Raw genomic sequence first — 27,246 nt, forward strand, 5'->3', positions numbered from 1 at the left:
CTGATGGTACTGGGAATGTAGCAAAGAAGAAAGAAGGAAGGGTGCGAGGTGATGTTAGAGCCTTGGGGCATCTGGTGAACTGAAAGTATGAAAGTTCATGGTTACCAGGACTGGTGACACGAACACCAAGCTGGAGCCAGGCCACGTTAACGAGGGGATCTCTGCGCTGAAAGCAATGGGAGGCCCTGCGGGGCCCTAGAAGGTGACTCTGCACTGGAGCTGTGATGTGGTGGTTAGCTTGGACAGGGGCCGGGCTGGATGCTGCCTGACGAGCTGGAAGTTCATTGTGGCAGTGGCCATCCAGAAGCAATGGTGACAGCTATATATTCTCATACTCTGTGCAAAGATTTTAATGAACAGCAAGGTAATGCAAGTTCCACAGAAAGTTGCCAGTAAAGGAATTTACCTTTCTTGCCCTCAGTATGCAAACTTTCTGCTCTATGTATACTTTAAAACGTTCCTCTGAAGGCAGGTGTAGAGCTATTTAAATGGCAACTGTTGTACCGTCTGGGTCTGGAGAACAAGCATCATCCCAGCCCTTGGCCAGCAGCCCAAGACAGACCTGCTAGGAAATGCCCCTAACAGATGTGCTCAGCGTTCTTTCCCCAATATGTGAAACTGCTTCACAACAATATAGTCCGTGTGTCTATGTGTCCAGTGATCCTTGTCATCACAGATCTGATACAGCTGTCTCAATAACATTTTAGATTTTTCAGAAATTTTCAAAAACGTTTAGATTTTTCCAACCGTATTTTTACTGTTATCTTTCATTGTGAAATAGTTTTGCTCCTTAGGGCAAGAACAGAAAAATGAGAGTGTGTCAGTCAGCTCAGAGTGGCCTCAACCTATGGGTTCTTTGTGGAGATTTTGGAATGTACGGGGTAACGAGATGCCTGAGGAAGCATGAGTCGTTTCTGAATTAACTATCGCTAACCTCAATGAGCTGTGACATGGAAATTCACGCTGTAACTGGCCATGCATTCTACCATTTCAGTCTCCACCAGCTCCAATAGCAACATTTTAGGAACACTTTTTACTCTCCACTTGCTATGCTTGATCCATATAAAATTTTCAAACACACCTATTGAAAAATCAGTGTTGAGTGTTATAGATACTACCCATGTCTCCAAATGGCCTGATAGTACTCGCTTTCTCAGATGACAGAGGCAATCAGATACAAATCGTGGGCTCTGAAATCTGGACAGACTTAAATTTCACCTCTTCTCTTCACTAGGAAAACATGCCTCATCCTGTCTGTCTGCATTCTTCATCCAAAAATGGAAGAAGAGGATGTCCACCTCTGTTGTGAGAATGGAGTATGATTTTAGACATGAAATGCTTAGTACAGTGCTTGGCATGCAGCAAGGGCTCCGTAAATGTAGCTATTGTTAACCCCAGATTTTGCCTATAAAAAATCTAGGTGTGCCAAGACTCTTATTATTCAGTACACAGTTCCTGAGAACCTGTGATGTGTCAAGCTCTAGGAATGTAAAGGTAAATAAGACCTCTTTCATTCAGTCTGATGCAGAGGTCACAAACTGGCTGTCAGAGTCCAGTCCAGATCTTAGTTCACCTCCGTGATGAGTTCTTATGATGTTTGATTTTATAAATCAGGAAATACTTACATAAAAATCCTGGTTTTGCTTTTCTCCTCAAAACAGACCAGTATTCCAAGCTGCCCCATAAATCATTTATGCACTTCCAGTTTATTTCTGCCCCTACTTTTCCAGCATTCCCTCACCCCAGCCTGCTTCCCGCATCCCCATCACCTGTAGACACCTGAGTCTGCATCCCGGGACTAATACTGGAGACAGAGCTGTGGCCATTCAGGCAGAGTGGCCAGGGGCTGGGTGGTGGAAAGCCTCGGGGACCAATGGAAGCCTTTGGACTGGTTTTTAACAGATGATGATGGGGTGAGCCATTTGAAAAGACCGAATGCCCTCTGAAAAATCCCTTAGAAAATGTCAAAGCTTGAAGGCAGGGAGAGAATTAAAAAGTTGGCAGAGTAACTGCGATGAAAGTTGATGGAGGAGGACAGGGACCAAGACTGACTTCCATGCATCGTGGCAGCTGACTGACTGGGTGGTGGGTGCTTCTACTGAGAAAAGAAAGCTAGGAGAAAGAACACATTTGTGGGGAAGGATGAATGAAGTGGACTGGGTATAAGACAACAGGCTTGAGAGGGCTGCTCAGCCTAATCCAATTCAAATTCGTGAAAATCAATGATTTTTAAAACCTGCCTCTCAGACACAAATTGTCTCCTGCGGATTTGGGTCCTTGGACTCCCACTCTGTAGCATGTGGATACACTAGAAAAGGACAGCTTTGCCTCAATCAGTCCCACCCTAACCCCCCCCCCCACCTGACCGCTTGGATTAGCTGACATCCTATCAGCAGGAGCTCCCCAGCACCTTCCTGGGCCCTTCTACAGTACTTGGCAACACTGGGAATTACTTAGGGAAAGTTGGATGCCAATCCTGGCTGTGACACTTAGTTAAGTCTCTGAGCCTTAGTTTCCTTATCAATCAAATGGGGATAGTAATAGGCTCAATCTCCTATAAAACAGAAATTAGTACACTTAGAATGATGCCTTTTGGAGCACCTAGGAAGTGCTGGGAAAGCGTAGCTGCCATTGATCTCATGCATTCCTTCTTGTATATTGAATTTCAGATTTCTCTGTAAGAAGGAAGGCACTTTTAAAATATTACCTCATTTGTCCTGACAAAAACAGTAGTAGTAATAATGATAATACCCTCCACCATTTATTGAGCACTTACTATCTGTTAGGGCCTGAACAGGGTGTTTCTCTCCATCCTCCCTATCATGAAAGCATTATTATTACCGTCTCCGTTTTGCAGATGAGTGACCTGAGTATTCCAGAAGTTAATTCACTTGCCCAAAGGCTTAGGGGCACTAAGTGTCACAGTAAGGATTCAGAGCCTTATGTGCTGGACTCACATGCCTGATCATGGCACACTGCCTCTCCAAGAGATCCATGGCACACTGCCTCTCCAAGAGATCGTTGACATTAACCTATGAAGAAGCTGAAGTTTAGAGAAGTCTAGTTTGTCATAACCTAGAGGTAGAGAAATTTGGATGTAAACCACTATCCGACTCCAAAGTCCAAGCTTTCTCTTCTATTCAGATAATACTAAAGAGTTAGACCCATGGGGATCTGTGAGTTTCCATTGATTTGTGGGAAATATGAAAAACAACCACATGGAGAGTTCTGCATAAAGCTAAATCTATTCAATTTCATGGACTGCCCTTTAAAACTGTGCCCTACCTAAATTTTTAGTGTTAAAATGGCTCTTCCTATGTGACATTATGGTAATGATATATGGTAGTAATTGGGAGGAGAGGACTTTAATAGGTTGAACCCTCTGAAATCACTGATACTTGACCATTTCTTGACTTACAAAATGGCAAATTCATGTGCTCCAACCTGTATTTCTTTAGTTTTCATTACTTGGGGCGGGGGGGGGGGGGAGAGTATCTCTATAATCCCAATGTTCTTTTGACAATTTTCTGGTCTGTGAAATCCCAAAGTCTGAAAGGATTTGTTTTGCAAATGATTGAATCAAAGCAGGCAAGGAGAGAGATTAGTAAAAGCTGACTTTGGTTTTGAACCTGGGTAAATAGGAGGCTGATACTGTCTCTAATTTTTAAAACAATAACATGAAAGAAATGAGAAAAAATAGATTTGTAGAGGAAGATAATGAGTTCAGTGTAGAATTTTTTTTTTTAATATTTTATTTATTTGAGACAGAGAAAGAGGGAGAGGAGAAGCAGAGGGAGGGGCAGAGGGAGAGGGAGTAGCAGACTCCCCCACTGAGCAGGGAGCCTAATGCAGGCTTGATCCCAGGGCGCTGGGATCATGACCTGATCTGAAGGTAGACACTCAACTGACTGAGCCACCCAGGCGCCCCTAGAATTTTAACTGTTAAGGTAATAATATGCCATGTGATTTCTAGTGCAGGTTCATTTTATCTATTTTTATGTTTTATTTTGCTTTAAAAAATTTTTAAATGAAGTATAATTGACATTAGTTTATCAATTTTGACTACTGGGCTTGATTAAAAATTATTCCTAATTGTTTTTAAAGTGCCAGCATCCAAGTTTGGAAAAATAGGTTAAAATATGTGTCTGGTGATTATAGGTCTTAATTCCGGGCTGGAATTCTCAGATGTATATCCTGCTCATTTGTAAACAGCTGGACTGTGTACTTAAAATCCATTTTTATCCCCAATTTGTAGTCCTTCAAGAACTGCAGGATTTCTAGTTTGGCTAAGGGAGCAGATGTCACTGTGTGAATCCTATTTTCTGTTTCAGATCCAATATGAAAATTGTGTCTATAACAAGAGCCTAGGAATTCCCTTGTATAGAAGCCAGAGAGAATGTGTCTGAGTCAGCACCGGCCTCTCTTTTGTGATAGTATGCAAATTGCCAATGGCAGAGTTCAAGTGCATTCGAATATGTGGCATTTTTCACAGCTCATTGTACTTTATATCTTGTATTTCTGAAAATCACTTGAGATTTGCCTACATGATAAATTTCCCTATCCTGGTCATAAAAAAAGACAATAGATTTACAGTCAAGTCTATTCCCTTCGTGAAAGTCACAAGAGGAAAGCTTTTGGCTTTTTCCTCCATTCTCTCTCCCTCTGCATCATAAATGAAGATAATATAGAGACCCGAGGGTAGCAAGCAAAGGTAACCTCATGAACTCAGAGACAGCAGAAACAGAGGTGCACATTTTTAACACAAATTCCCATCTTGACGTCTGCTCGCTTGCTTTCACTCCCAACCCCTTTAACTGGTCTGCTGTGAAGACTCGTTACGTGAAATTCAACTTGCCTGGAAGGAAGCTATTGCTTATCAGATTTTTCTAAACTGAGAAAATAACCTTACAATCATAATTATTAGCACAATTGCAATCACAATTATTAGGACCCAGCGAAGGAAAATGACGCATTGGCAGAGCCCAGAACTCGGACCTTCTTACCTGTGTCTAGGGCCCTAGTTTCTGAATTCCAGAGCTTGTCAGAAACCTTGTGCTGCTCACACTTTGTTCTTTGAACCTGTAAAGTTTTCACTTCTCTGGAGATGTCTTACTTGTCACCATCTTTTTTAAGGTCCTATAATCCAAAACCCATATCGTATATCTTATCCTTCAAAGGCAGCAGAAATTAAGCAAGTTTAGTATTGAAGGCCTATTATGTCCCGGACGCCATGCCCGCCACAGGACATACCACAGTGAACAAGACGCATAAATCTTATCTTGAAGGTGCTTTCAGAACTGCTGAGAATAATGTCAGCTAACGCTTTCACAGCATTTCCTAGGTGCTCCAAAAGGCATCATTCTAAATGTATTAATTTCTATTTTATAAGAGATTGAGCCTTTTTTTTTTAAAGATTTTATTTATTTACTTGACAAAGAGACAGCAAGAGAGGGAACACAAGCAGGGGGAGTGTGAGAGAAGCAGGCTTCCCACCTAGCAGGGAGCCCGATGCAGGGCCCGATCCCAGGACCCTGGGATCATGATCTGAGCCGAAGGCAGACGCTTAATGGCTGAGCCACCCAGGTGTCCCAGATTGAGCCTATTAATATCCCCATTTGATTGATAAGGAAACTAAGGCTCAGAGACTCAGCTAAGTGTCACAGCCAGGATTGGCATCCAACTTTCCCTAAGTAATTCCCAGTGTTGCCAAGTACTGTAGAAGGGCCCAGGAAGGTGCTGGGGAGCTCCTGCTGATAGGATGTCAGCTAATCCAAGCGGTCAGGTGGGGGGGGGGGGGTTAGGGTGGGACTGATTGAGGCAAAGCTGTCCTTTTCTAGTGTATCCACATGCTACAGAGTGGGAGTCCAAGGACCCAAATCCGCAAAGGACCCAAATCCGCAGGAGACAATTTGTGTCTGAGGCAGGTTTTAAAAATCGTTGAATTTGACTACTGTTGACTTCGACTACCTTTAAGCTGAGCAGCCCTGTCTAGTTTGCTATCTTAGGCTCCGTTCACTTCCTTCATCTCCAGTCAGCTACCTTACGGCTTGACCCCTGTGAGTTTCTTCCCCTAATAGACCTTTTCTGGGTTCCACCTCATTTTAATCAGTAGTCTCTTGACTGCAAGTTGTAAAACCTCTGCTTGACCTGACAAAGGGAGATTTACTGATAGGCTGCAGGTCCTTTTTACATAACTACAGGGAAGGCAGGGGTGAAAGTCTTAGGGACAGTTGGAACCTGAATCCTGGTGCTGCCAGAGGTCTCTGCATGTCTCTTTGACTCTCTTCTCCCTCAGACTTGCTTCCTTAGCCTAGTGGGAGTGTGGCCACCGAAAGCTCCTAAGCTTCTCGGCCAGAAAAGGGCTGACTCTCTCCCCTTGGGTCCACTTTGGAAAATCCACAGGATGTTCTTGTGTGGTTCAAATGTCTACCGTTGGACTAGTTACTTCGGCTGGACAGACAGGGCATGTTGATTACCCAACTTTGGGATAGAAGTTAACCAGCTTTGGTGATTGTAAACTGGACATCCCATTATTATCTATTATATAGAATATTCCCAGTCTTGCTTTTTATGTCCACCACTCGAAAGCTCCTTCTCTTGATGAGAGTAATTTGCTTGGCCCACAAAGCATTTTCTTTCAGGAGCTTATAGTACTGTGCTGATGATTATAACATAACGCACACAGAATGTGCTCTATCAGTTTGTTTCACAAAATGAGTTGATCTTTCCCCACTCCTTCCTCAGCCTTCTTATTTAGGGGGTCCCCTGTGCAAAGTCAACACCTTAGAATGTCCCAGAACCTCAGCTTTGAAGGCACTAAGAACTCCCTTGGTGCAGTAGTTGGAAAATTAGCAAGTTCTAAATTTATGTCTAAACACAAAACACAGAAAAAAGTCGCACACCCTAGGTCACTGCAGTGACTAGTACCATGAATTCTTTTTGCCTGCCCACGCTCAAAATAAGGTGGCATGACTCGTTCTGAGTTAATGTTGTGTCTAAAAATGGAATCACTGTGTTGAGGCTGGCTCCTAAGAATCTCATGTGTGTCGTTGGGACGAGGTGAACAGCACTTTGCCTTTCCCTTGTGGTTTATCCTTAGGAGCAGGGGCTCTGCAGCACAATGCGTCCGGATCAAGTTCTGGTTCAGCATATGCTTTAGCCTCCTGTGCCCCAGTTAACCACGCACTGAGGATGATAATAACCCTTATCCCCTAGCTCTCTCGTAATACATCAGCATCCAAAATAGGGATGGTATCTAGCTCAGTAATTGGCACAGACAGTGCTCAGTAAGTTTTAGCTGTCATCACCATCATCATGCACTGGCCCCGTCCCTTGGCCCAGAGGTTTAAGGGGAATCAGCATAAGAAATGGAACAGGGGGCGCCTGGGTGGCTCAGTCTGCCTTCAGCTCCGGTCATGATCTCAGGGTCCTGGGATTGAGTCCCCCAATGGACTCTCTGCACAGTGGGGAGTCTGCTTCTCCCTCTCTCTCTCAAATGAATAAATAAATCTAGAAAGAAAGAAAGAAAGAAAGAAAGAAAGAAAGAAAGAAAGAAAGAAAGAAAGAAAGAAAGAAAAGAAGAAAAGAAAAGAAAAGAAAGAAAGAAAGAAAAAGAAAAAAGGAAGGAAGGAAGAAAAGAAAAGAAAAAAGGAAGGAAGGAAGGAAGAGAAGAAAGAAAGAAAGAAAGAAAGAAAGAAAGAAAGAAAGAAAGAAAGAAAGAAAGAAAGAAAGAAAGAAAGAAAAAGGAAGGAAGGAAGAGGAAGGAAGAAAAGAGGAAAAAAAGGAAAGAAAGAAAGAAAGAAAGAAAGAAAGAAAGAAAGAAAGAAGAAAGAAAGAAAGAAAGAAAAAGAAAGAAAAGAGAGAGAGAGAGAGAGAGAGAGGAAGGAAATGGAACAAGGTGTTGGACCAGATGCTTTTCAGAGCTCTGATTTCCTCATCTCATCCTTCCACATTTTGAGGACAAGAGAAAGGGAAGGAAACTGTCACTTCTCAGGCACCTGCTGTCTGCCACACACTTTCCTGCAGATATCATTCACTTATAATTCAAAGTTTCCATAACTTTTTTCTCTACTATCTGTCGCACCAGATATGTAAATGTCATAAGTGCAAAGCTCCGTTAGTCGTCTTCCTTGCTGGCACGGAGTAGATAATCTGTAAGCATGTGCTGAGTTCAACTTTGCTGGCAACCCCTTACTTAGGTAGCTGTTATTGTATTCTTCCTGATGCTAAAAATTAAGGTTTCCGAGCACTACTGCTGCTAATAAGTAGTGGAACCAATCTGAACCCAGATTTTTCTGGCGACCGTTCCAGTGTCCTTTTTATTTACAAGTGCAAATGAGGATGAATGCAACCAATTAGTAGTAGCTCTGTGTGATATCCAGATTGGGTTTTTAAGTCTTTGGCTGGGGAGGTCAGCTCCTTCCCATGCTAGTTAATCTGGGTTTAAGCAAAGGCAGAATTGCAGACTTGCAGTATCATTTTCAAATAGAGGCACTGTTGCTCTTCGGAAGGCTATTTGATCCACACCGGAAGGAATAATACCAGTGGTTTCCATTTATAAGGCAGGTTAGAAGTTTGATTCTAAAAATTCCCGTGAGCACCGTTTATTGACCTTCCCATGTCTGTCTTTTTTTCAACTGTGATCCTTTTAAGTGCGAGCCACAGGATCACCTTCGCTGTGCATCCTTTCTTTCAGGGCTGGCTCTGAAGTCCACGCAGGTGCATTTAAGATTTGAGTTCCTGAACTTTGATTCATTCAGCACTGGCCCTTTATCAAGCTCACAGTCTATTCTGCCATATTTTGAAGAAACAAACAAGACAAAGTCAATCATATTAGTGTATGGGAGACAGACACATAAAAAGATACCACACAGTGTTGCATAAATTGTGAGAAAAAACTTGGTCATGTTATGGAAGGGGCACTGCCCAGGGCCTCAAGGAAGAATTACAACATGAAGTAACTTGTGAATTCATGTCATGTAATCTGTTTAGGAGCACAGCTTGGGGGGGTAAGTTGGGGAGGGGGTTGTTGGGGAGGAGTTCTAGAGTGCTTGCCCTCTATGGGAGAAATTGAGAGAGAATCTACATCTAACTGAGAAAGAGCTATGGTCCTAAAAAATAAGTGGACAGATAAGGGAAATCACAACCATCCCAGGGACCTAGGCTGCAGGCTCCGGATATTATGTTCTGGTGTTGAATTTCTCAGGTTGTAAACCAATAGAGAATTGATGAGACAGGATGAGATTGTAACCTAATCTAATAATAATGAATGGGTGGGCATGACCTCATCATTATCTATTGTATTGTTACAAATCTGATGGGAGCCTGTTGAATCAAGGGTATGTCAGTTATGTTCAAAAAAGAAACCAAGGTGGGGGTGGGGGATGTCAGATTGTACTCCAGCATTCCCCAAAGGAGGAAGTGTCCTGTCCATGTAATTATTTTCACCAACTCTATAGTAGAGTTAGGAATATGGGTGCATCAGTGCTGGATCCCATTTACTGTCATCATTAACATCTTTATTACGTATTTGTTGTCTGCTCAGTACCAAACTAAGTGCTTTTCATGCATTGCCTCATTTAATCCTTACATCACCCCTAGAGCATAACAACCTTTTTATAAATGAGGAGACTGAGCGAGGCTTGGAGATGTCAGATAATCTGCTCAGGGTTGCAGAACTCTTGAGTCAAGGATCTAGGGTCACAAACTCCTACTACTTTGCTCTACAAGTCACACCTCTCACCATCTTCAGATAGCTTACCTACCTGCAGTCTGTATGTTAGACCTGCCACCTGGTGTCTCTCAGACATCTGCCAAGGGCTACAGTAAGCCCATCCTTTCTCCTATCCCAGTCAGTCTGTTTCCAGGTTCCCTGCCTTGTCCATGTCCAAATGCAGCAGTTCATGCCTGAGAGTAAACCATCAGATGATAATTTCCTCTGTAACTTTGCCTGTAAAGAAGGATGGGATATGGTGGGAAGCAGACATAAGCATTCTGGCCAATCTGTTGGTGTCAATAAACTGCCCTTTAGGATGCATTGGTTTCCTGTGTGTTTTGGTAGTTTATTTCTCTCAAAAATCTGGCCTCTGCACTTTTCCATGGGATTCAGGATTAACTTAACTCTGTATCCTCCAGTGTCTTTAGTGACTTTGAGGAGAAAAAAGTTCTAACATCAGAGTTCAGACCCTGAAAGAACTAAATATTCGGTATGAATACAGAGTTAGAGATTACTGGAATGGCAAAAGAAGTGCAAACTCTAGCTGAAGTGACCATGAATGGGTATCTGATAGGGTTAAAGCCTGATCTAAAGGGCCCAAAAGAAGCATTTGGAAATGACGAGACTGCCTTCATTAATGAGTCTTAGTTCAGATGGAGGAACAGAACTTTTATGACTGGTGCTTTGGTCATTTTTGTAGTGGAGCCCAAGCCCCGTGGTGTTTGCTAAAGTTGGAGCGTGCACTTGAGCTCTTCAATGCCGTTAACTGTTGTATCTTTTACGTTTCAGGAGGACATCTCCCAGGTGGCTGGTCAGGGCATGGTGGCAGGTCAGCAGAAGGCACTGGAGTGCCCAAGTGATGATGTACGTAATTTCCACTTTAGGTTTTGCTCTACTGGGATGGTGTGCATTATAAATGGGATCCAGAAGAAAAGGAAGTGATTGCAATGAAATCAGACCCTTTATTACTTGCTAGGAGGTTATGGTGTGTCTTGGAACTTGAAGTCAACCCACAGCCATATCACTGATTCTGTGCAAGGTGTGTGGAAATATTCTGTGTGCATTTCCTGGACCAATACCCTGAGCAGGTGTTTAAAAGTGAGCCATCCCTACAAACACACCTGCACTTAAATCCTAAGAGTGCCGTGTCTTAATGTCATGAATAAAAATCTGAAGTGTGAGAATTTGCAGTTCTATAAAAATATAAATACAGTAACTTTGGTGTTCCTTATGTTTTATGTTCACTTCTCTTAAAAAAAAAACAACTAAGTTTCTGTCTGTCAAATTTTTGTACTTTTGTTGCTGTTGAGTGTTTCCTTTTTTTTTTTCCTTTTTAAAATCTTGATTCTCATTTCTATGTGCTGGCTAATACTTTCATGCTACTAAAATTTACATTATTACTGTATTAGCTATTTCTATGTTTAAGGAACTAGAGCTCCCATGATATTTCAAACACTGCCAAAGAAAATACCTTTGAAAATTCTCCACACTTAAATGCTAAAAACCTAAATAAAAACGAGTAGTTGTAGGGGTGCCTGGGTGGCTCAGTCAGTTGAGCATCCAACTCTTGATTTTGGCTCAGGTCATGATGTCAGGTTCTTGGAATAAAGCCCTGCATTGGGCTCCATGCTCGGAGGGGAATCCGCTTGAGACTCTCCCCACCCCCTGCTTGCTCATGCATTCTCTCTCTGAAATACACTTTTTTAAAAATGAGTAGGTGCAAGGGTACCTGGCTGGCTTACTCAGTAGAAGATGCAACTCTTGATCTCAGGGTTTTGAGTTCGAGCCCCACGTTGGGTGTAGAGATGTTATTTATTTGTTTGAGAGAGAGACAGAGATGGCGAGCCAGGGGAGGGAGAAGCAGGCTCCCTGCTCAGCGGAGAGCCTACTTCTCCCTCTCCTCCCCGCTCTTACTCTCTGTCACCGTCTCTGTCGCTATCTCTGTGTCTCTCTCAAATAAATAAAATCACTTTTTAAAAAATGAGTAGGTATAGAAAGAAGCTTAAAAATAACCAGATTTGGTTCAAATGGAAATGTGTAAGCAAAAATTTTTTTAACTTAAGACCAGACTTTATGTGATATATTTGTGAATACTATTAATATGTTAATGCTTCATATGCTGCCACTTATCTCAAGGCATGTATCAGGCATCCCTAAAATGTTATAACCATAGAACTTTAGAGCTGTGACAAATCCTAAACACCACCTGTCCTTTCTTTTCCATGCTGAAAAATGAGTGCTTAAATATCTAAAGTATTGTCCTTCGGGAAAGTGATTATAACCCTTTTCCATGGCTGCTGAAGAGAACCAGCCGAGGTCAGTGGACAACACCTGCTGTGAGGCTGTGTCAGTTCCTTATGAAGAACTTCCCAACCCCCTGAGCTGTTCCAAACCACCCTGGATGGTTTTTAACCAGGAGCTGGCTGGTCATTTATTACCAAAAGACATAAAGACATTAATAGCTATTATCAGCTGAAATCTTAAACTGCTCTTGGCATAATGATAGGTTTATTTATGTCCTTTTCTTTTTGATCTTTGGAACAAGCTCTCAAGGTTTAGAAATATCCCTACCAATTTACAGATGAAGAAGTTTAGGTGTAAGGAGGGAAAGTGACTCGCCTGTGGCCACACGGCTAATCAGTACTAGCAAACTCAACAATTCATATCTTCTTTAAATGGTGATTTTTGTTTTCCCATCATAAATGAACTGTAAACTTTTTCCCCCAGAAAACCCTGATAAACATAATTTTGGCACAACACAGGATTTTTATAATTCCCAAAATGCCCTTTGTGGTCTCTTAGAAACCCATTTACCCTGGGTGAAGAATCCATGGATTAACTTGAAGCAGTCATTCCTAAAGCAAACAGAACTTGCCTGGGCTCCACCTAGGTGCCGATTTATTTGGTCTAGGATGGGGGGGGGGGCTCCCAGCTCCCAGCATCCATAAATTTAAAAAGCTCCCTGACAATTTCTATTATGAAGACAGGGTTTGAGAACCACTGGTTTAGTTAGGTTGGATAACCTAGAACATCCATTCCAGCTCTCCTGTTTGAGTTAGAAGACGTTCAACAGCGAATCCAGCCTTTCTTATCTTTCATTCTTAGTGGTGTGGGTTTGTGCCCACGGATGAGTCACAGGAGCACACACCCATCACCACACCTACCAACAAGAGGTCGGCCTCTAAAAATACATGGTGGGTGTTTCACTTGGTTTCTGTGGACTGTCTCCTTGTTTTTCAATTGAGTTCAGTACTATCACTATCTGTTGGAAACGTGTTATGCACAATGCAGTGGGATGCTACCTGGAGCTGGGATGTAATGATTAGCACCGACATTCCTGTTGTAAAAATCACATGATTCTGGGGCCCCTGGGTGGCTCAGTCAGTTAGGTGTCTGACTCTTGGTTTCATGATCTCATGGGTTGGTCTGCTTGAAGATTCTTTCCCTCTGCCCCTCCCCCCTCCTCATGCGCTCTCTCTCTCTAAACTAAATTAAATAAATCTCTTTTTTAATCACATGATTTTTGTCACAAGAGCACTCTCTAGCTTGCATTCAGCTTTGTTATTGATGGTCTTTTTAAAGGTGATACAAAACAAAAGTTGAACGTAAGTACTGTTCAGATGAGGCTCAATCTCTGCAAGAAGTTTCTCTTCTACGTCAAGTATGGGTGTAATCAGTCTGAGGATGATACAGTGTCTCCACAGTGTCACACACTCAGGCGCCTCTTATTTGATTACTGCCCTCAAAAAAATGTGTCCATTTTTTGGTCTGAGATGGCTGCTCTGGTTATTGTCATCCCATCTGCATTCCAGTTAGGGAGAAGAGAAGGCAGGATCCTTTTCCTGTAGAAAATGACCTGAAAATTGTACAGTTCACATCCGTGTACATCCTACTGACCAAGACTTAGTCTGCAGATGCATCTAGCTTCAGGGACACTGGGAAATATGGTCCTCAGAGTAATTGATATCTAGGTGGTTCCAGTGTTCAGTTTTCTGGTAGTAAACCCATATTTGTCATTTTTCCACTAACCTCTTTTTTAAATCACTGAAAATATGTCTTTGATTAAGTCTTTTTAAGTAAGTATACGGTCGTCGTTAAACGTTGGTGAGAAAAACTACAGAAAAGAAAATGAGCATCCGTAGAATCAGTGCCTAGCAGCTGTTTGATAAGCATTTTAAATCTGTAGCATTCTGGGGCACCTGGCTGGCTCAGTCGGTAGAACACGCAACTCTTGGTCTCAGAGTTATGAGCTCGAGCCCGATGGGGGTAGAGATTGCTTAAAAGTACTGGGTGTTATACGCAACTAATGAATCATCGAACTTTACATCGGAAACCGGGGATGTACTGTATGGTGACTAACATAATATAATAAAAGAAACATTAAATAAATAAATAAAATAATATCTTTAAAATATAAAAATAAAAAAATAATTTGTAACATTCTTTAGCTACTACTGACTTTCAGTCTGACCTCTTCCTCTAAATAATGGTGTGATTTCAGACGTGTCACTTGACAATGGTTCCTTTATCTGGAAAAGAAGTAATATTGTCTACCTCTCCAGGTTGTTTTCAGGATTAAAAGAATTCATGGATGTAAAAGTGTTTTTAAAAACTGGAAAGCACAATACAGATACACAATGCTCGTGGTGTTCTGGCTTTTATATACTGCATGGTGCCTTGAATTGAGGCATAGCCTTCCACGGACAGAATCTTGAGGTATCATTGTTCTGGAGCAGTTACCTTGATCCTATTTCTAGACTCCAGGGACAGCCTGGTGCTTCACTGCCTCCACCAGAATCTTCCAGCTGGGGATGGGTTCCCTGGCTAACTACAGATCCAGAAGGCAGGTCAGGTCACTACCTATGTTTCTTAACTGCCTGTTAAGCAAGCATGGAGTCCTTTTGGTTTTTCTCAGTTTTCTAATACTAATATTCATTGGCGGTATTATTAACAAAGATCCAGAATTACGAGTTAGCTTTCCAAAGCTCACACAGCAAAGGTCTCTGTACCTTCATTGATTTACAAATTCATTTTCAACTGTGAGATTCCATGTCTTCAATTTTGCTCTTCTATATCCATTCATTGACTCATTCATTCATTCATCAAACATGTATTGAGGCTCTACTATGTTCCAGGTACTGGGAATCAAGGGTGAATAAGATATAGTTCATTGAGGTGAATTAAAATGTAGTTGGTGTACCTGGCACTTAGTAGGCTTTCAGTGGATGCTTATTTCCTCTTCCTGGCCCTCATGTTGCTCAATTAACCTGCCTAAAGCATTTAACGATTGTGGGTGTATCCAGAAGAGAAGGACATCATTGTATGCTCAGAACATCTGCAACATAGATTGCTTTTCAGTGGGCCCAACATGGGTATGTGGACTTCACATCGACTTCATCAGAATCAGTGGAAATTGTCAAAATTTTTGTTCGGCTTCCCGGCCCCAACATCATATACAGACCACAGTGATAGAGTATCGTCAGCTGTTAATACTTCTTCCCTTCCTCCATCCATCCTTTACTGGAGCATCTTAGATGTAAAGTTAAATAGGGAAGCATGGGGGGTGGGACAGAAATCATCCTGACTTCCTCCTGCAACCTTTCCCGCTCTAAATTCTCAGAAGACATTATTGGAGTGCCACCATTGTTTTGGTAACAACACACCAGTTTTAAAGTCTTATCCTTTGGTTTTCGTTCTCCTCTTTGACATTCATCTTATTTTCCCTTCTTTTGTAGGCTGTCAGCCAGATGAAACAGCAAAAATATTCAACAAAAGTCTGCTTCGGTTCACAAGAGACACCTTTAGCACCAGCTCCGTTGTACCATTCAACGGATGCGGATTTCACAAGCTATGGTATGATTCTTTCTGTGAGCCGAACTGAATTGACTCCTCAAACATGAGAAAAGGAGGGGATTGTGATACCCTGGAAAGAGCACTGGATCAGGAGTCAGGAAACCTGGCTTTGCACCCCTTCTCCACTTCCTTAGCTCTGGGACTTGGGCAGGTCACCATTTTCCTCACCTGCTACCGGGATTGCCTATTGCTTATTGAGTAGGAAAGAGCCAGAACAAAAAAAGGCCCTCAGTAAATACTGTTTGCATATGAGGCTTACAAATTATTCTGTAATCTCTCCAAAAGAGTGTGTTTAGTGTATGAGTATTATCTCCTAAAAATCATATTCAGTCAAATTGTTAGCCTTGCATATGTTGATGTAAGTTATTTGAAGACTGTTAATTTTCAGTGCTTAAAGACATGAGTATTCACTTTCTCTCTTTGAATTCCTGGCATGAATTATGCTGACTGGCAGTTGAAAATAGAATTTCGAAATGAATAATGAGTATTTCCACTTTGCTTTTTATGTGATATAAGTCCGTTAAAAAAAACAAAAAGTGGCCTATTTAAAACACTGTGCTCACCAGTGGCAAAGCATACCCCTGCATGAATTTAACGGGCCTGACACCTTTATGCATTTGTCTTGTGCATATTTTTCATAAATATTAACTCAACAAAAACTTTAGAAAGCAGGTATTATTCTAAAGTACTGGATTTTTACGAAAATACTTAATGAATGTGGTCAGCAAACTATGACCCGTGGGTCAGATTTGGCCCACCATCTGGTTTTGTACGGTCTGCAAGCTAAAAATGGTTTTCATATTTTTAAGAGGTTGGAAACAATCAAAAGAATATTTCATGAAAATTATCTGAAACCCAGACTTCCATGTCCATAAATAAAATTTTATTGGAATACTTATTTGTTTACCTGTTGTCTAAGGTTGCTTTCACAGAATAAGGATAGAATTGGGTAGTTCAGCAGAGAATGTATGGTCTGTAAAGCTCAAAATACTTACCACCTGGCCTTTTACTGAGAAAGTAACCGCACTGTAGACCAATTGAGTTTTGATAAGATGCATCACATATTTATATCTTGATAACAGAAATTAATCTCCTATAATTTAATCTGTGGAAATTCTACTCATTCGGTCATCTCCTCACCAAGCATTTATCAGGGGCTTGATATGTCAGGCTCTGGGCTGGGCTGTACGGGAGAAGTGCGTACCAACCCTGACTCAGGACTGGCTTGGGGGAGGCAGAAATGGAGGAAGAGAACGACATCCCCAGCATCTCTGACTATGTGTTCTCTCTTCTCACTCAAAAGGCTAAACTGGTCATTTATAAAAGGAGTATAAACTTTGTAATGCATTCATGAAATTATGCACTATCGCACATTGTTTTTATTGTAAATGAATGGAGAATGGAGTGTGAAATACATATGCTGCCAAAAGATCTAGAGTCAAATTAGGTTTATAATTTAGTATTCTCCTTCTAATGGGGCATTTTTTATTGTTACTGAGGTTGCGTCACTAAATTTCTCACTCTTAACTAGGAGGCCATTAGATTAATAAATTCCGTGTGGTCAGAAAGAGCAACTGTGTGCGTGCTACGTTATGCCAGCTGCTGGGCTGGGCATCTCACACACACTGTTCGTTTACTTCCTGTTGGAAAGCAGTTCGTTACATGCATTTTTTGGGTGAGGAATGAGCCTCCATTTCACCCACCTATTAATTTCCTTCTTGGGAACTTAAATCCACGTCCCCACCACTCCAAAACCTGCTCTGTTATTATTGCTGAGTCAGAGCAGAGCCCTCCACAGGCTTACCTAGAGCCTGTTTCCTTTTGTTTAATATCAGGGATTGGCAAACTTTTTCTGCAAAGAGCCAGATAGTAAATATTTAAGGCTTGTGGACCATATGGTCTCTGTTGCAACTACTCAACTCCGCTGTCGCAGGGTGCTAACAGCCGTAGACTGGAAGTAAATGGATTAGCAGGGCTGTGTTCCAATACAACTTCATTTATGGACATTGAAATTTGAATTTCATGTAATTTTCACATGTCTTGAAATGTTATTTTTCTTTTTTTTTTTTTCTTTCAACCTTTTGAAAATGTGAAAATCATTCTTAGCCTGCAGGCCATAGTCTGCGGGCCTTTGCTTGTACAGATGTGTAATGAGCTTTGTGGATCCCAAGTTGGCCCCTGTGCATTAGCTGCGGCTGACCAGCAGGTGGGGCCCTTTATTATCAGCCCTTAACTAAATTCTATCCCAGGGTAAGAGTCAGTACTCATGAGGATCGAACTTAGTTGTCAAAAAAGATGACATTCTCTGGAGGCTGTTATTTGTACAAGAATCTCTTGAAGCTAACATTTTGAATATTTTGGTTTTTCAATTAGTTAGGTTCAGTCATCTGGAAAATGCACATATGTAGAAGTTATGCTAGATAAAGGGGTTGTATGAAACATCTTGTCCTAGCCAGTAAATATTTTTTTCTCTCATTTGTTAGAGAAACCCAATTTAAAACAATGATTTAGGGGCGCCTGAGTAGCTTAGTCGATTGAGTGACCGACTCTTGATTTCAGCTCAGGTCTTAATCTCCGGGTGGTGAGTTCAAGCCCCACATTGGGCTCCACGTTGGCTGTGGAACCTACTTAAGAAAAATAAATAAATAAAATAAAACAGTGATTTTCAAAAGTAAACCTTGGGGCACCTGGCTGGCTCAGTCAATAGAGCATGAGACTCTTGGTCTCCAGGTCGTGAGTTCCAGCCCCACTTTGAGGGTAGAGATTACATTAAAAAATTTAAATATGAAATCTTTTTTAAAATTTTAAGAAGTAAAAAGTAAACCTTTATAAAGTAGCAGTAACTCTTTTAAGAAGTTTTTCAGCTATGGACCCAGTAATTAGTCCTTGAATGTTGTGTTTATGACACTTTTTATTCATTCATTCATTCATTCATTCATTCATTCATTTACTGTGTATATATTTCAGGATCATTCTTAGGGGTAATTCTTATTTTCAGCCACGTCATACTTTATTGATGAAATCCTTTGTGTATGTTCATTTGTGATATGCTCTAATTGAAAGTATTTAAGCACTAATTCTTCTTCGTGTCGTCTAACTATAACTCAGAATCTTTTGTCATACCAGTCTTCATTTTCATTATAACATACGCCTATATGTACTTAGTCATTGAATCATCTTACATCTTTCCGTATGAGTTTTCAGGGTATATTTTAAGATTTAAAAATTTTCAAGTATACTTAAAATAGATGATTAAGTCAGGCGGTAGTTATTGTTTTCATCTCAAAGGTGTCGCGTTTCATCCCTTCCTGAATAGGCATTAAGGACCCAACTCTTTCCTTCATGGTGCTTAGCAGGAAAAGAGTGAAGTAACAAATACGTGCAAACCATGTACTCCCCAGCTAACGGAGTGTGCATGCGGGCTGCCTCTCCTCCTTGTGTGTCATTCTGTGTTTCATCCTTCTCCAGGTGGTTTCCAGGCCCCTCTGTCAGTGGACCCTGCCACGTGCCCCATTGTTCCTGGCCAGGAAATGATTATAGAAATATCCAAGGGACGTTCAGGTCTTGGTCTCAGCATTGTGGGAGGAAAAGACACCCCTTTGGTAAGTTCCTAGAAGTGAAGTATATCCGCTGTCACAGAGTTCGTTGTTGGGCCTTTATCACTTCTGTGGAAGACTTGGCTTTCTCATGGTATAGAAAAAAACTAAGGATAGATATGCATGTATATTCTGGCCAGCTTTCAAGTTTTTCTCAGTGTTGAATTTTCACCAGGATTTTCTCTACATTGAGTGTTTTTTATAAATGCTTATTAGACTAACAACATTGTAGCAGCATTTAGAAATATTGTAACAGGATTTAGGGGTGTCTGGGTGGCTGTCAGTTAAATGTCTGACTCTTGATTTCGGTTCAGGTCATGATCTCAGGGTCATGAGATCAAGCCCCAAGTCAGGCTCTGCACTCAGCACAGAGTCTGCTTAAGATTCTCTCTCTCCCTCTCCCCCCAGCTCACATGCACACTCGCCCTTTCTCTCTCAAATCTGCTAAATTAGAAAATAAACATTAAAAAAAATAACAGGATTTAGGCCAGTTCCGGTACATACTAAGTGTAAAGTAAGTATGAACTGTTATTATTATGATCATCACTATTATTTCATGGAATGCTAGATAAAAATATATATCAGTTATTCTAGCACAACAATTAAGGTTTTGCTTTATTCTAACTATGTTCATGTCTACTCATAATTTTTTTAAAAATTAGTCTAGAATGTTAGTTTTTGAATGGATGACAGATCTTTGAGTATTCAGTGTGCATGTGTGTATATATATATATACATTATAGAGCGGACTGGTTAGAAGGAGAGAGAGAATCTTAAGCAGCCTCCACATCCACCCAGAGCTCGATCTCACAACCCTGAGGTCATGACCTGAGCCAAAATCTAGAGTCAGACACTTAACCTGCCGAGCCACCCAGGCACCCTGTTTAGTATATTTTGATGTTACTACTCATTACCATTTTTTTGTAAAAGTTTCTGGATTTTGATTTATAAAAATGTGATGAATCAATGCATATATATTTGAATAGGTAATACGTACATATTATACTCAGTTAAATTGACACAAAAGCATATAAAGTAGAAAGCAAATCTCCCTCCAACCCTTTCGCCCTAGCCCTGCCCTCCACACCCATCCTGGGCCTCTCCCTAGAGACGAGGCTTCTTCTTAATAAATATGTTTTTAAATGAATATTTTGGTATTTCTTTTGCCCATATTATTTAGTAAGGAGTAGAGTGTATATGCAGATTTACAGATAAAACAAGTGTAATAGGATCAGTAAAAATCATCTTCATTTTTGGCAGGAATATAATATTTCCACGTTAGTACAGTCGGGAGGCGGGGAGATCCCGTTATATTTTTCTGTAGTAACTGTTAGGCTCCTGAAGCCCTAGCCAACTCAAGAACCGCGCGGTGCGGCGGAAACCCAGGTCTCCGTGCCTTCTGCCCGCTCCCTGGCCTCAGCCTTCACCCTCCCACCGTCCCACCCGATCTCGCAAAGGCGGCACCACGCGCTCTGCTAGTGCGCAACCTAAACAGGACTGTGCTTAGACGCCGGGGTTTATTCATTAAAGGATTTTAGCTCCATCCACCTGATTAAAGTATTGCTGTAACTTTCCTCCCGAGTTCAGGATTATTTATTTCCTGCATTACTCTCCCTTTGCCTGTGTAGGCAAGGCCTGAGGTGTGTGGCCTCATGCATACACGGGGATATTTTTTCATCAGCTTGGATGGAACTGGGAACACCTGGAGGTAACTAGCTCAGCAGCCAGTTTTAGCCCCCACCCTTTCATGGGGTGAGATTTAAATACGATTTAAAAATATCGCCTAGACCAGGTCACTTGAAGGGAAACTTCTAAAGAAAAGTTTGTCCCTTTCCTCAGCGACAGAAGCTGAACAGATAGCTTTCTAAGCCAGATAATGAGAAATGCAGAAAAGTTCTGGGGTCATAAGGAATGAATGTATATACATATTCTCTATTTTTAAAGCATATCATGTATAAATTGTTATCCCCAGGTCTTTGGGGTAGTATGCAGAAGCTTTTGGCCAACCCTGAACATTGGCTGTTTCTCCCTTCTGGAGCCTGTTTTCTCATCTTTCCAAAGAGATATTCCTGAATATTGAATAAACTGAATTTGTATAAATCTATATTTGAAATGAACCAGGGAAATTACACTTTAGAGAAATTCTGTAGTGAATTCTTTCATGAAGAGGTAACCTCTGATTTATTTTTTGTGAATCTGCGTCCACCCTGCTTAAAATAAGGCAAAGCTAGAATTCCTCATAGGAAATACGGAAATTTTTTCCCATAGGAAATCCCACAGCCTGTTTTGCCCAGCTGAATGACTTTGTTAGCTGATTTTTTTTTTTTTTTGGCTTTTTTATTAATCTGCTTTTGCTCTATGTGGGTGGGTTAGAAAACCTGAACAAGATGCACCCATGCCACTGTTGGGGCTTCACTGTTGCTTACGCTTGCGTTGCTGGCTGCCGGCCTGGGGGCTTCCGCTGTCCACGTCACCTCCTGCTTCCTGGCTGAGGCTGTTCGCTAAATACTGTGCTCTGCTCCCGCTTCTCTGGCCACACGACGCAGCCCGCCCCCCCCCCCCCAAAAAAATTCTGTAACAGCATTCTGAAGTTCATAATCTGTAAGTCTGCCTTGTGAGACTGTAAATCCCATTGTCCTTGGAAGGATAAGTACCACTTAAAAATGAGAAATGGGACACAGCTTCTATTTCTTAACCTCAGGTACCTTATCAAAAGCTGGAAGTTAGACTCACGAGTTATTTACAGCCATGCCGTTTTTTGGCGAAGATGAACAGCAGGGGCTGGTGGAAGGTGCTTTCACAAATAAAACCATTGTTTACCACAGTGAAGATCTTTTTTTTCCTTCCAAATTTTGACATGGAACATGCAGCCTTGTTGACACTCCAGGCCACATTATCCAGTGAGGTCACGCGACTGCGCCCAGCCAGCAGGAAGTTAGCAAATGCAGATGAGAGCATCTGAAAGGAAATTTGGACAGTGTTGACCCACTGTCAAAAGTACCTTTGCACTTGTCTTTGCACCTTTGATTGTGTGACGCACCCTCACTTCGGCTCTGATGCGGGGAAAGAGCACATTCTGAGTGCTGGTGACCCTTCTTAAGCTCCCAGTTAGGGTTTCTGGGCCTTCCTTGTTGTGTGTCCAACAGATACTTTTGCCATCTTTGGAGCAATCAAGCCTCTGGGACTTGGTCTTGACACCACATCAGTCCTATCTGCTATAAATAATAGCTCCAGAGCCAAGGCAGATGGTTTCTGAGAGCAGAGAGGGAGATCTGCTAGCATCCCAGTATGTTTGCAGCCAGTCATCTAAATAGGCTTTTTAGGTACCGAGATAATGGTGAGGGTGAGCCTCTTGGGAAGGTTTATGAGCGCACCTGCACTCAGTCCTCAGTGACAGACTTCTGCCTCTGTTGTTTTAATCTTCTGTTGCGCTCCCGGGTCTGCTTTTGGTGGTTGTGGCTCTTCTATGATCGCTTGCATGTGTTTGCTTAAAGCCTTGCCCTTTTCTTAGTGCCGAAGACATAAAGTTGAGTGAAATAACCCTGTCCGTACACGTTCAATCAAGTTTATTCTACCACCTTTGGTGTTTATGGTCTAAAATAAGGGACCAGCCAATGAAAAACCCTAATAAGGGCTATTAAAATAGGGGATTTTCTCTGAAAAGTAGAAAAAAGTACAACTAGCAGCATCTGGGTGGCTCAGTCAGTTAAGCTTCCAACTCTGGATCTCACCTTAGGTAGTGATCTCAGGGTCGAGAGTTCAAGCCCTGTCTACCTACAGAAAGGAAGGAAGGAAAGAAGGGAGGGAGGGAAGGAAGGACTACAGTACACACTTTCTAAGTTTAATTAATATGGATTAGTTTTTATGTGTTTCTTATAAGCCAGTATCTTAGTCTGTTCAGGCAGCTGTAACAAAACACCACAGACCAGGAGGCTTATAAACAACAGAAATTTATTCCTCACAGTTCCGGAGGCTGAAAGTCCAAGGTCAGTGCCGTCATGGTCAGATGAGGGCTCTCTCTGGGTTGTAGACTTCTCATATCCTCACGTAGTAAAAGGAGCCTCTGTGAAGGCTCTTTTATAAGGGCACTAATTTCACTCACGAAAACTCTGCTCTCAAGACCTAATCACCTCCCGAAAGTTCCACCTCCTAATACCATCACATTGGGCATTAGAGTTTCTACACGTGAATTTAGAGGGGCACACGGCAGGGAAATCAGATAAGGTATGAAATAGGTAGTATATTTATTCATATCATTTCCTTCCGTGCATTCATCCACCCATCATCCTCTCTCCTCCCACTACCACCACCACTCTTTTTGGTCTTGGAGTGCTAGTCTGCATGAAGTCCTGCAGCTCAGAAGACTTGACATATTCTGCTGAATGAAAGACTGAAGACTCCTACCTCTTATGAAGCTCACCCCGTATTTCTACCCTCTCCCTGCATCCTGCAATTCCTCCTTCTCTGAAATGTTTGCTTGCTGATGAGAAGTTTTATCTCTAGTGTCCTCAGAAGAAGTAAAACATAGTTCTCCAGTGTCATCTTGTTGGGGTTATTTTATTATCAGCTTTGGGAAGAGAAAGAAAAACTTAAGAAACAAATCTTTTCTCTCAGATTATTGGCAGACTTGGGCTGTTCTGGAGTGCAGAAAGAATGACAAAAGTTTCTCCAGGACCCTCACTCTGTGCATTTTCCCCTCTCTGGTCACCATTGCCAAAGGCCCCAGACTATAGGCAGTGTGTTGTATCATCTGATAAGACTGAGTAATAATGCTGAATGCGTGGCATCTGAGTCCCCGGTCTCTAACTGTAGGGCCGCGGACAAGCAACTTAACCCTTCGAAGTTAAATCTGCTTTTTCATTTGTGCAATAGTGGTGACAACAAAATCTATTTCTTAAGGTTGTTGTGTGGATTAATAAGATAAAGAATATAAAGGACTTTTTCCAATGCCTGTATACTGAGTTCAGTCATTACTTTTTTAAAGATTGTATTTATTTATTTGAGGGGGGCAGAGAGAGAACACAAGCAGGAGTGGGGGGGAGGGGCAGACAGAGAAGCAGGCTCCCAACGTGGGGCTCTATCCCAGGATCCTGTGATCATGACCTGAGTCAAAGGCAGATGCTTAACCAACTGAGCCACCCAAGCACCCCATGAGTTCAATTATTATTGATTATTGTTAAACATTCGTATTAAAATATATCCTCAGTTCCCTTCATCTGTCTTTGATATATCAGCTGTACACGGAGAAACATGACTTTGTTTCTGCATGTTTAAATATTTTTCAGCATCACACTTTTAAAATGTGATTTGACGCTTTTATTAATATGTAATTAATACATATCCTCTTAATGCTCACAACAACCCTGGAGAAGAGGTAGTGGTATTATCCCCGTTTTACAGAGGAGGAAATGGAGATGCAGATAAGTTAGGTAACTTCTCCAAGGACTTAATGCTGGCAGTTGGTCCAGTTGTGGTTTAATCAGACGATCTGACTCCAAAGCCACACGATTGGGCTCCTTTTCTAGTGCTTACCTCCATGTATCACCGACCTTCACCTGTAAAAGGGAGTTATTCATCTCACCCACCAGACCCTGAGTATCTTGAGAACAGGCCTGTTTTATTGTATTTTGTACCCTTAGTACTGGCATACAGTGCCTTGCACACGTAACAATATGACTGTCTAGCCTCTGTGAGCCACTCTGGACTCCTTCCATTCCTCTCAAGATATTGGCCCATGCTGTTAGATCTGTCTGGAATGCTTCCCTGATCAGTTTTAACTGTAGCTTGAGTATCCTGTTCAGTTCTGGGTATGGTTATGTGGTCGACAAGGACATTGTTGAAACCACATCATTGCAAGGAAGAACTGAATAGCGTTGGGAGAGGGAAGATCAGAGGGGACCGCGACAACTCTCTGCAAACATGTAGTTATCTTGTTGTGGATGAGGAATAAGAACAGGTTCTTCCAAGGGGCCTGGTGAAAACAGATTTCACATTTTCATAAGGAAAGACCTTCTAAACATCAGCTGGGCAAAGGTGGAATGAACTCTGTAGTGAGTGCCAAATCTTGAGAAATATTTTGACAAATGCAGGCAGCCGCTCTCTTAATGGATATTAGTAGGCTTTATTTTTTAATCAGACAGGAACATTTACATTGGTAAGTGTCTTTCTCAAGGTTATAGCAGTCTAAGGAAATTCATTCTCTCTCTTTACATTCCCGTCTCACAGATTTCTTAAAACTTCAGTCTTGAGTTTCTTTTAACTAGAGAATAAGGCTTAATTGTTTAGTTTTGTTTTATGGAAGCTAGTCATTGTTATCACTTTTGGAAAGGTTAAATTTATGAATATAAATAAGCCCTAGTTGTTACACTTGTGTTGTTCCTCGGGGCTGGAGATAAGCTTGTCTCTTTGTAAGAGGAAAACAGTTAGCCTAGGGCATTTGTTTTGTCTTTATATTCTTGGTACCATCCAGTGTTGTAATTGAGGTCAGTGAATGCCCAGGGTAGATCGTAAAATTTAAATGCTCGTAATATTTAGAAGGCCTGGGAATGTCAGATTCCAAATCTTATTTCTCTCCATGTTTCAAATCAGTATTTTTTTCACCACCTGAGTTAGTACCAGTTTAATTCAGTCTCGTTAAACAGAAGTTCTATAGATAGGAGAGAGGTACATTAGCAAGAAGCATCGAGGTAGAAGGACTATCACATTTGGATACTATGTGGTAAAGTCACCCATCTAGAAATTGAAGTGAAAAATACCTGTCTTTTAGCGCTAACGCTATGTCCAGCTCTGCAGTGACCTCCCTTAACCCCGATTCACCATGTTGCATGCCGTTGTTTAGCTGTTAACTGCTTTTAACCATTTACATGTAGAACTGTAGCAATTTAAACCACTAGGTATTTTTTTTTAAGTAAGCAGAATAGAAAACTATTTTACATTTGATTAAGTGTTTTATTTTACTTTTCCCCTTCAAATGAACTTTGCACGGTCTGTTTCATGAGGAGTGTGGTTTGCTTTGGCGTGTAATCCCCCAAAGCCAGGCTCCTTTTATCATTATTGCTTAAGTCATATATTTTTACACAAAACATCTTATTACCTTAGTTTTATTTTAAAATCAAAGCAGAGTTTGCAAAAAGTCTATGAATCACACTGAAAGAATGTTAACGAATAGTACCTCTGAATTTCCAGATTTGGGCATTTCTGATCTTAAAGAATATGACTGTAAGCAAAAATATTATGCAAGCTGAGTAAAGTTTAGATAAATAAGGACCAGATGGAACTATAGAGACTTATAAAATATAATGCAAATATTATCCCATTTCCTTAAAATAAATCTATATTTCAGTATGAAAAATTATATTCATATGATGAGTATCAACCTTTTGCTAAATCAGTTTTGGCAAGGGAACTCCATTTTAAGTAAATATAAAATAGTTTCTTTTCTGAGTTTGAGAAGGGAAAGCTTTTCAGAGTCTTAAAATGTGAAACTTTTTATATATTCGTTGCAGTTCTTATATTAGCTGTTTTATTGCTGTGATTTTCATTCCACATTTTTGTTACTATAGTGTGCAAGAGTTTGCAATCCCTGAGCTTGAGTTTTAGGATAGCTTATATAGTCCATTGCTTTAACACACACACACACACACACACACACACACACACTGCTGTTACTGCTTCCTGTGTAACTGATCATTTAATCCATACTTTTAGTCAAGAGCCACTAGGATTGCTGAGCTAACACTCATTTATGTCGTCTATAATTTATTACCCAAGGAAATTTCAGTATTTCAGAATAGTCGGTGCCGGACGTTGTGATCCGTTTTCTTTCTCTTGGAGGGTTTGGTCAGTATGAATCTTCATACCCGACCCGAAGCATATTAGAATAAATGAATAAGTTGAGATTAGGATATAGAGAATCACTCTTTGTTCCTTTCATAGCATAGTTTTATGGGGATTAGTTAAAGACTGTGATTTGAGATTCATAGAAAATCTATGTAGTGAACCCTAATTTATTAGAGTATCCAGATTTCAAAAAGTAGGATTTCAAGTATTATAAGTTCTTTTGACTTTTGTTGACTTCCCTTG

The 27,246-nt window shown here is 41.2% G+C and overlaps 1 protein-coding gene across 6 annotated transcripts in view; it reads left to right on the forward strand.

Moving 5' to 3' along the window:
- The window catches only part of PATJ (PATJ crumbs cell polarity complex component), a 345,082-nt gene that overhangs the window by 263,478 nt on the left and 54,358 nt on the right, over nt 1-27,246 (forward strand). For 3 of the 6 annotated variants that reach the window (XM_045802203.2, XM_045802205.2, XM_045802204.2), the window contains 3 exons: nt 10,505-10,579; nt 15,451-15,568; nt 19,037-19,170. In XM_045802203.2, coding sequence (XP_045658159.2) covers nt 10,505-10,579; nt 15,451-15,568; nt 19,037-19,170 — 327 coding nt within the window. Of the gene's footprint in view, nt 1-10,504; nt 10,580-14,472; nt 14,563-15,450; nt 15,569-19,036; nt 19,171-27,246 lie in introns of all 6 variants that reach the window. The other 3 variants (XM_087865949.1, XM_087865950.1, XM_087865951.1) reach the window with 2 other exon arrangements.

Source organism: Ursus americanus, chromosome 12, assembly GCF_024610735.1.
Source record: "Ursus americanus isolate L20-20 chromosome 12, mUrsAme1.1.p, whole genome shotgun sequence".
NCBI classification, from domain to species: Eukaryota; Metazoa; Chordata; class Mammalia; order Carnivora; family Ursidae; genus Ursus; species Ursus americanus.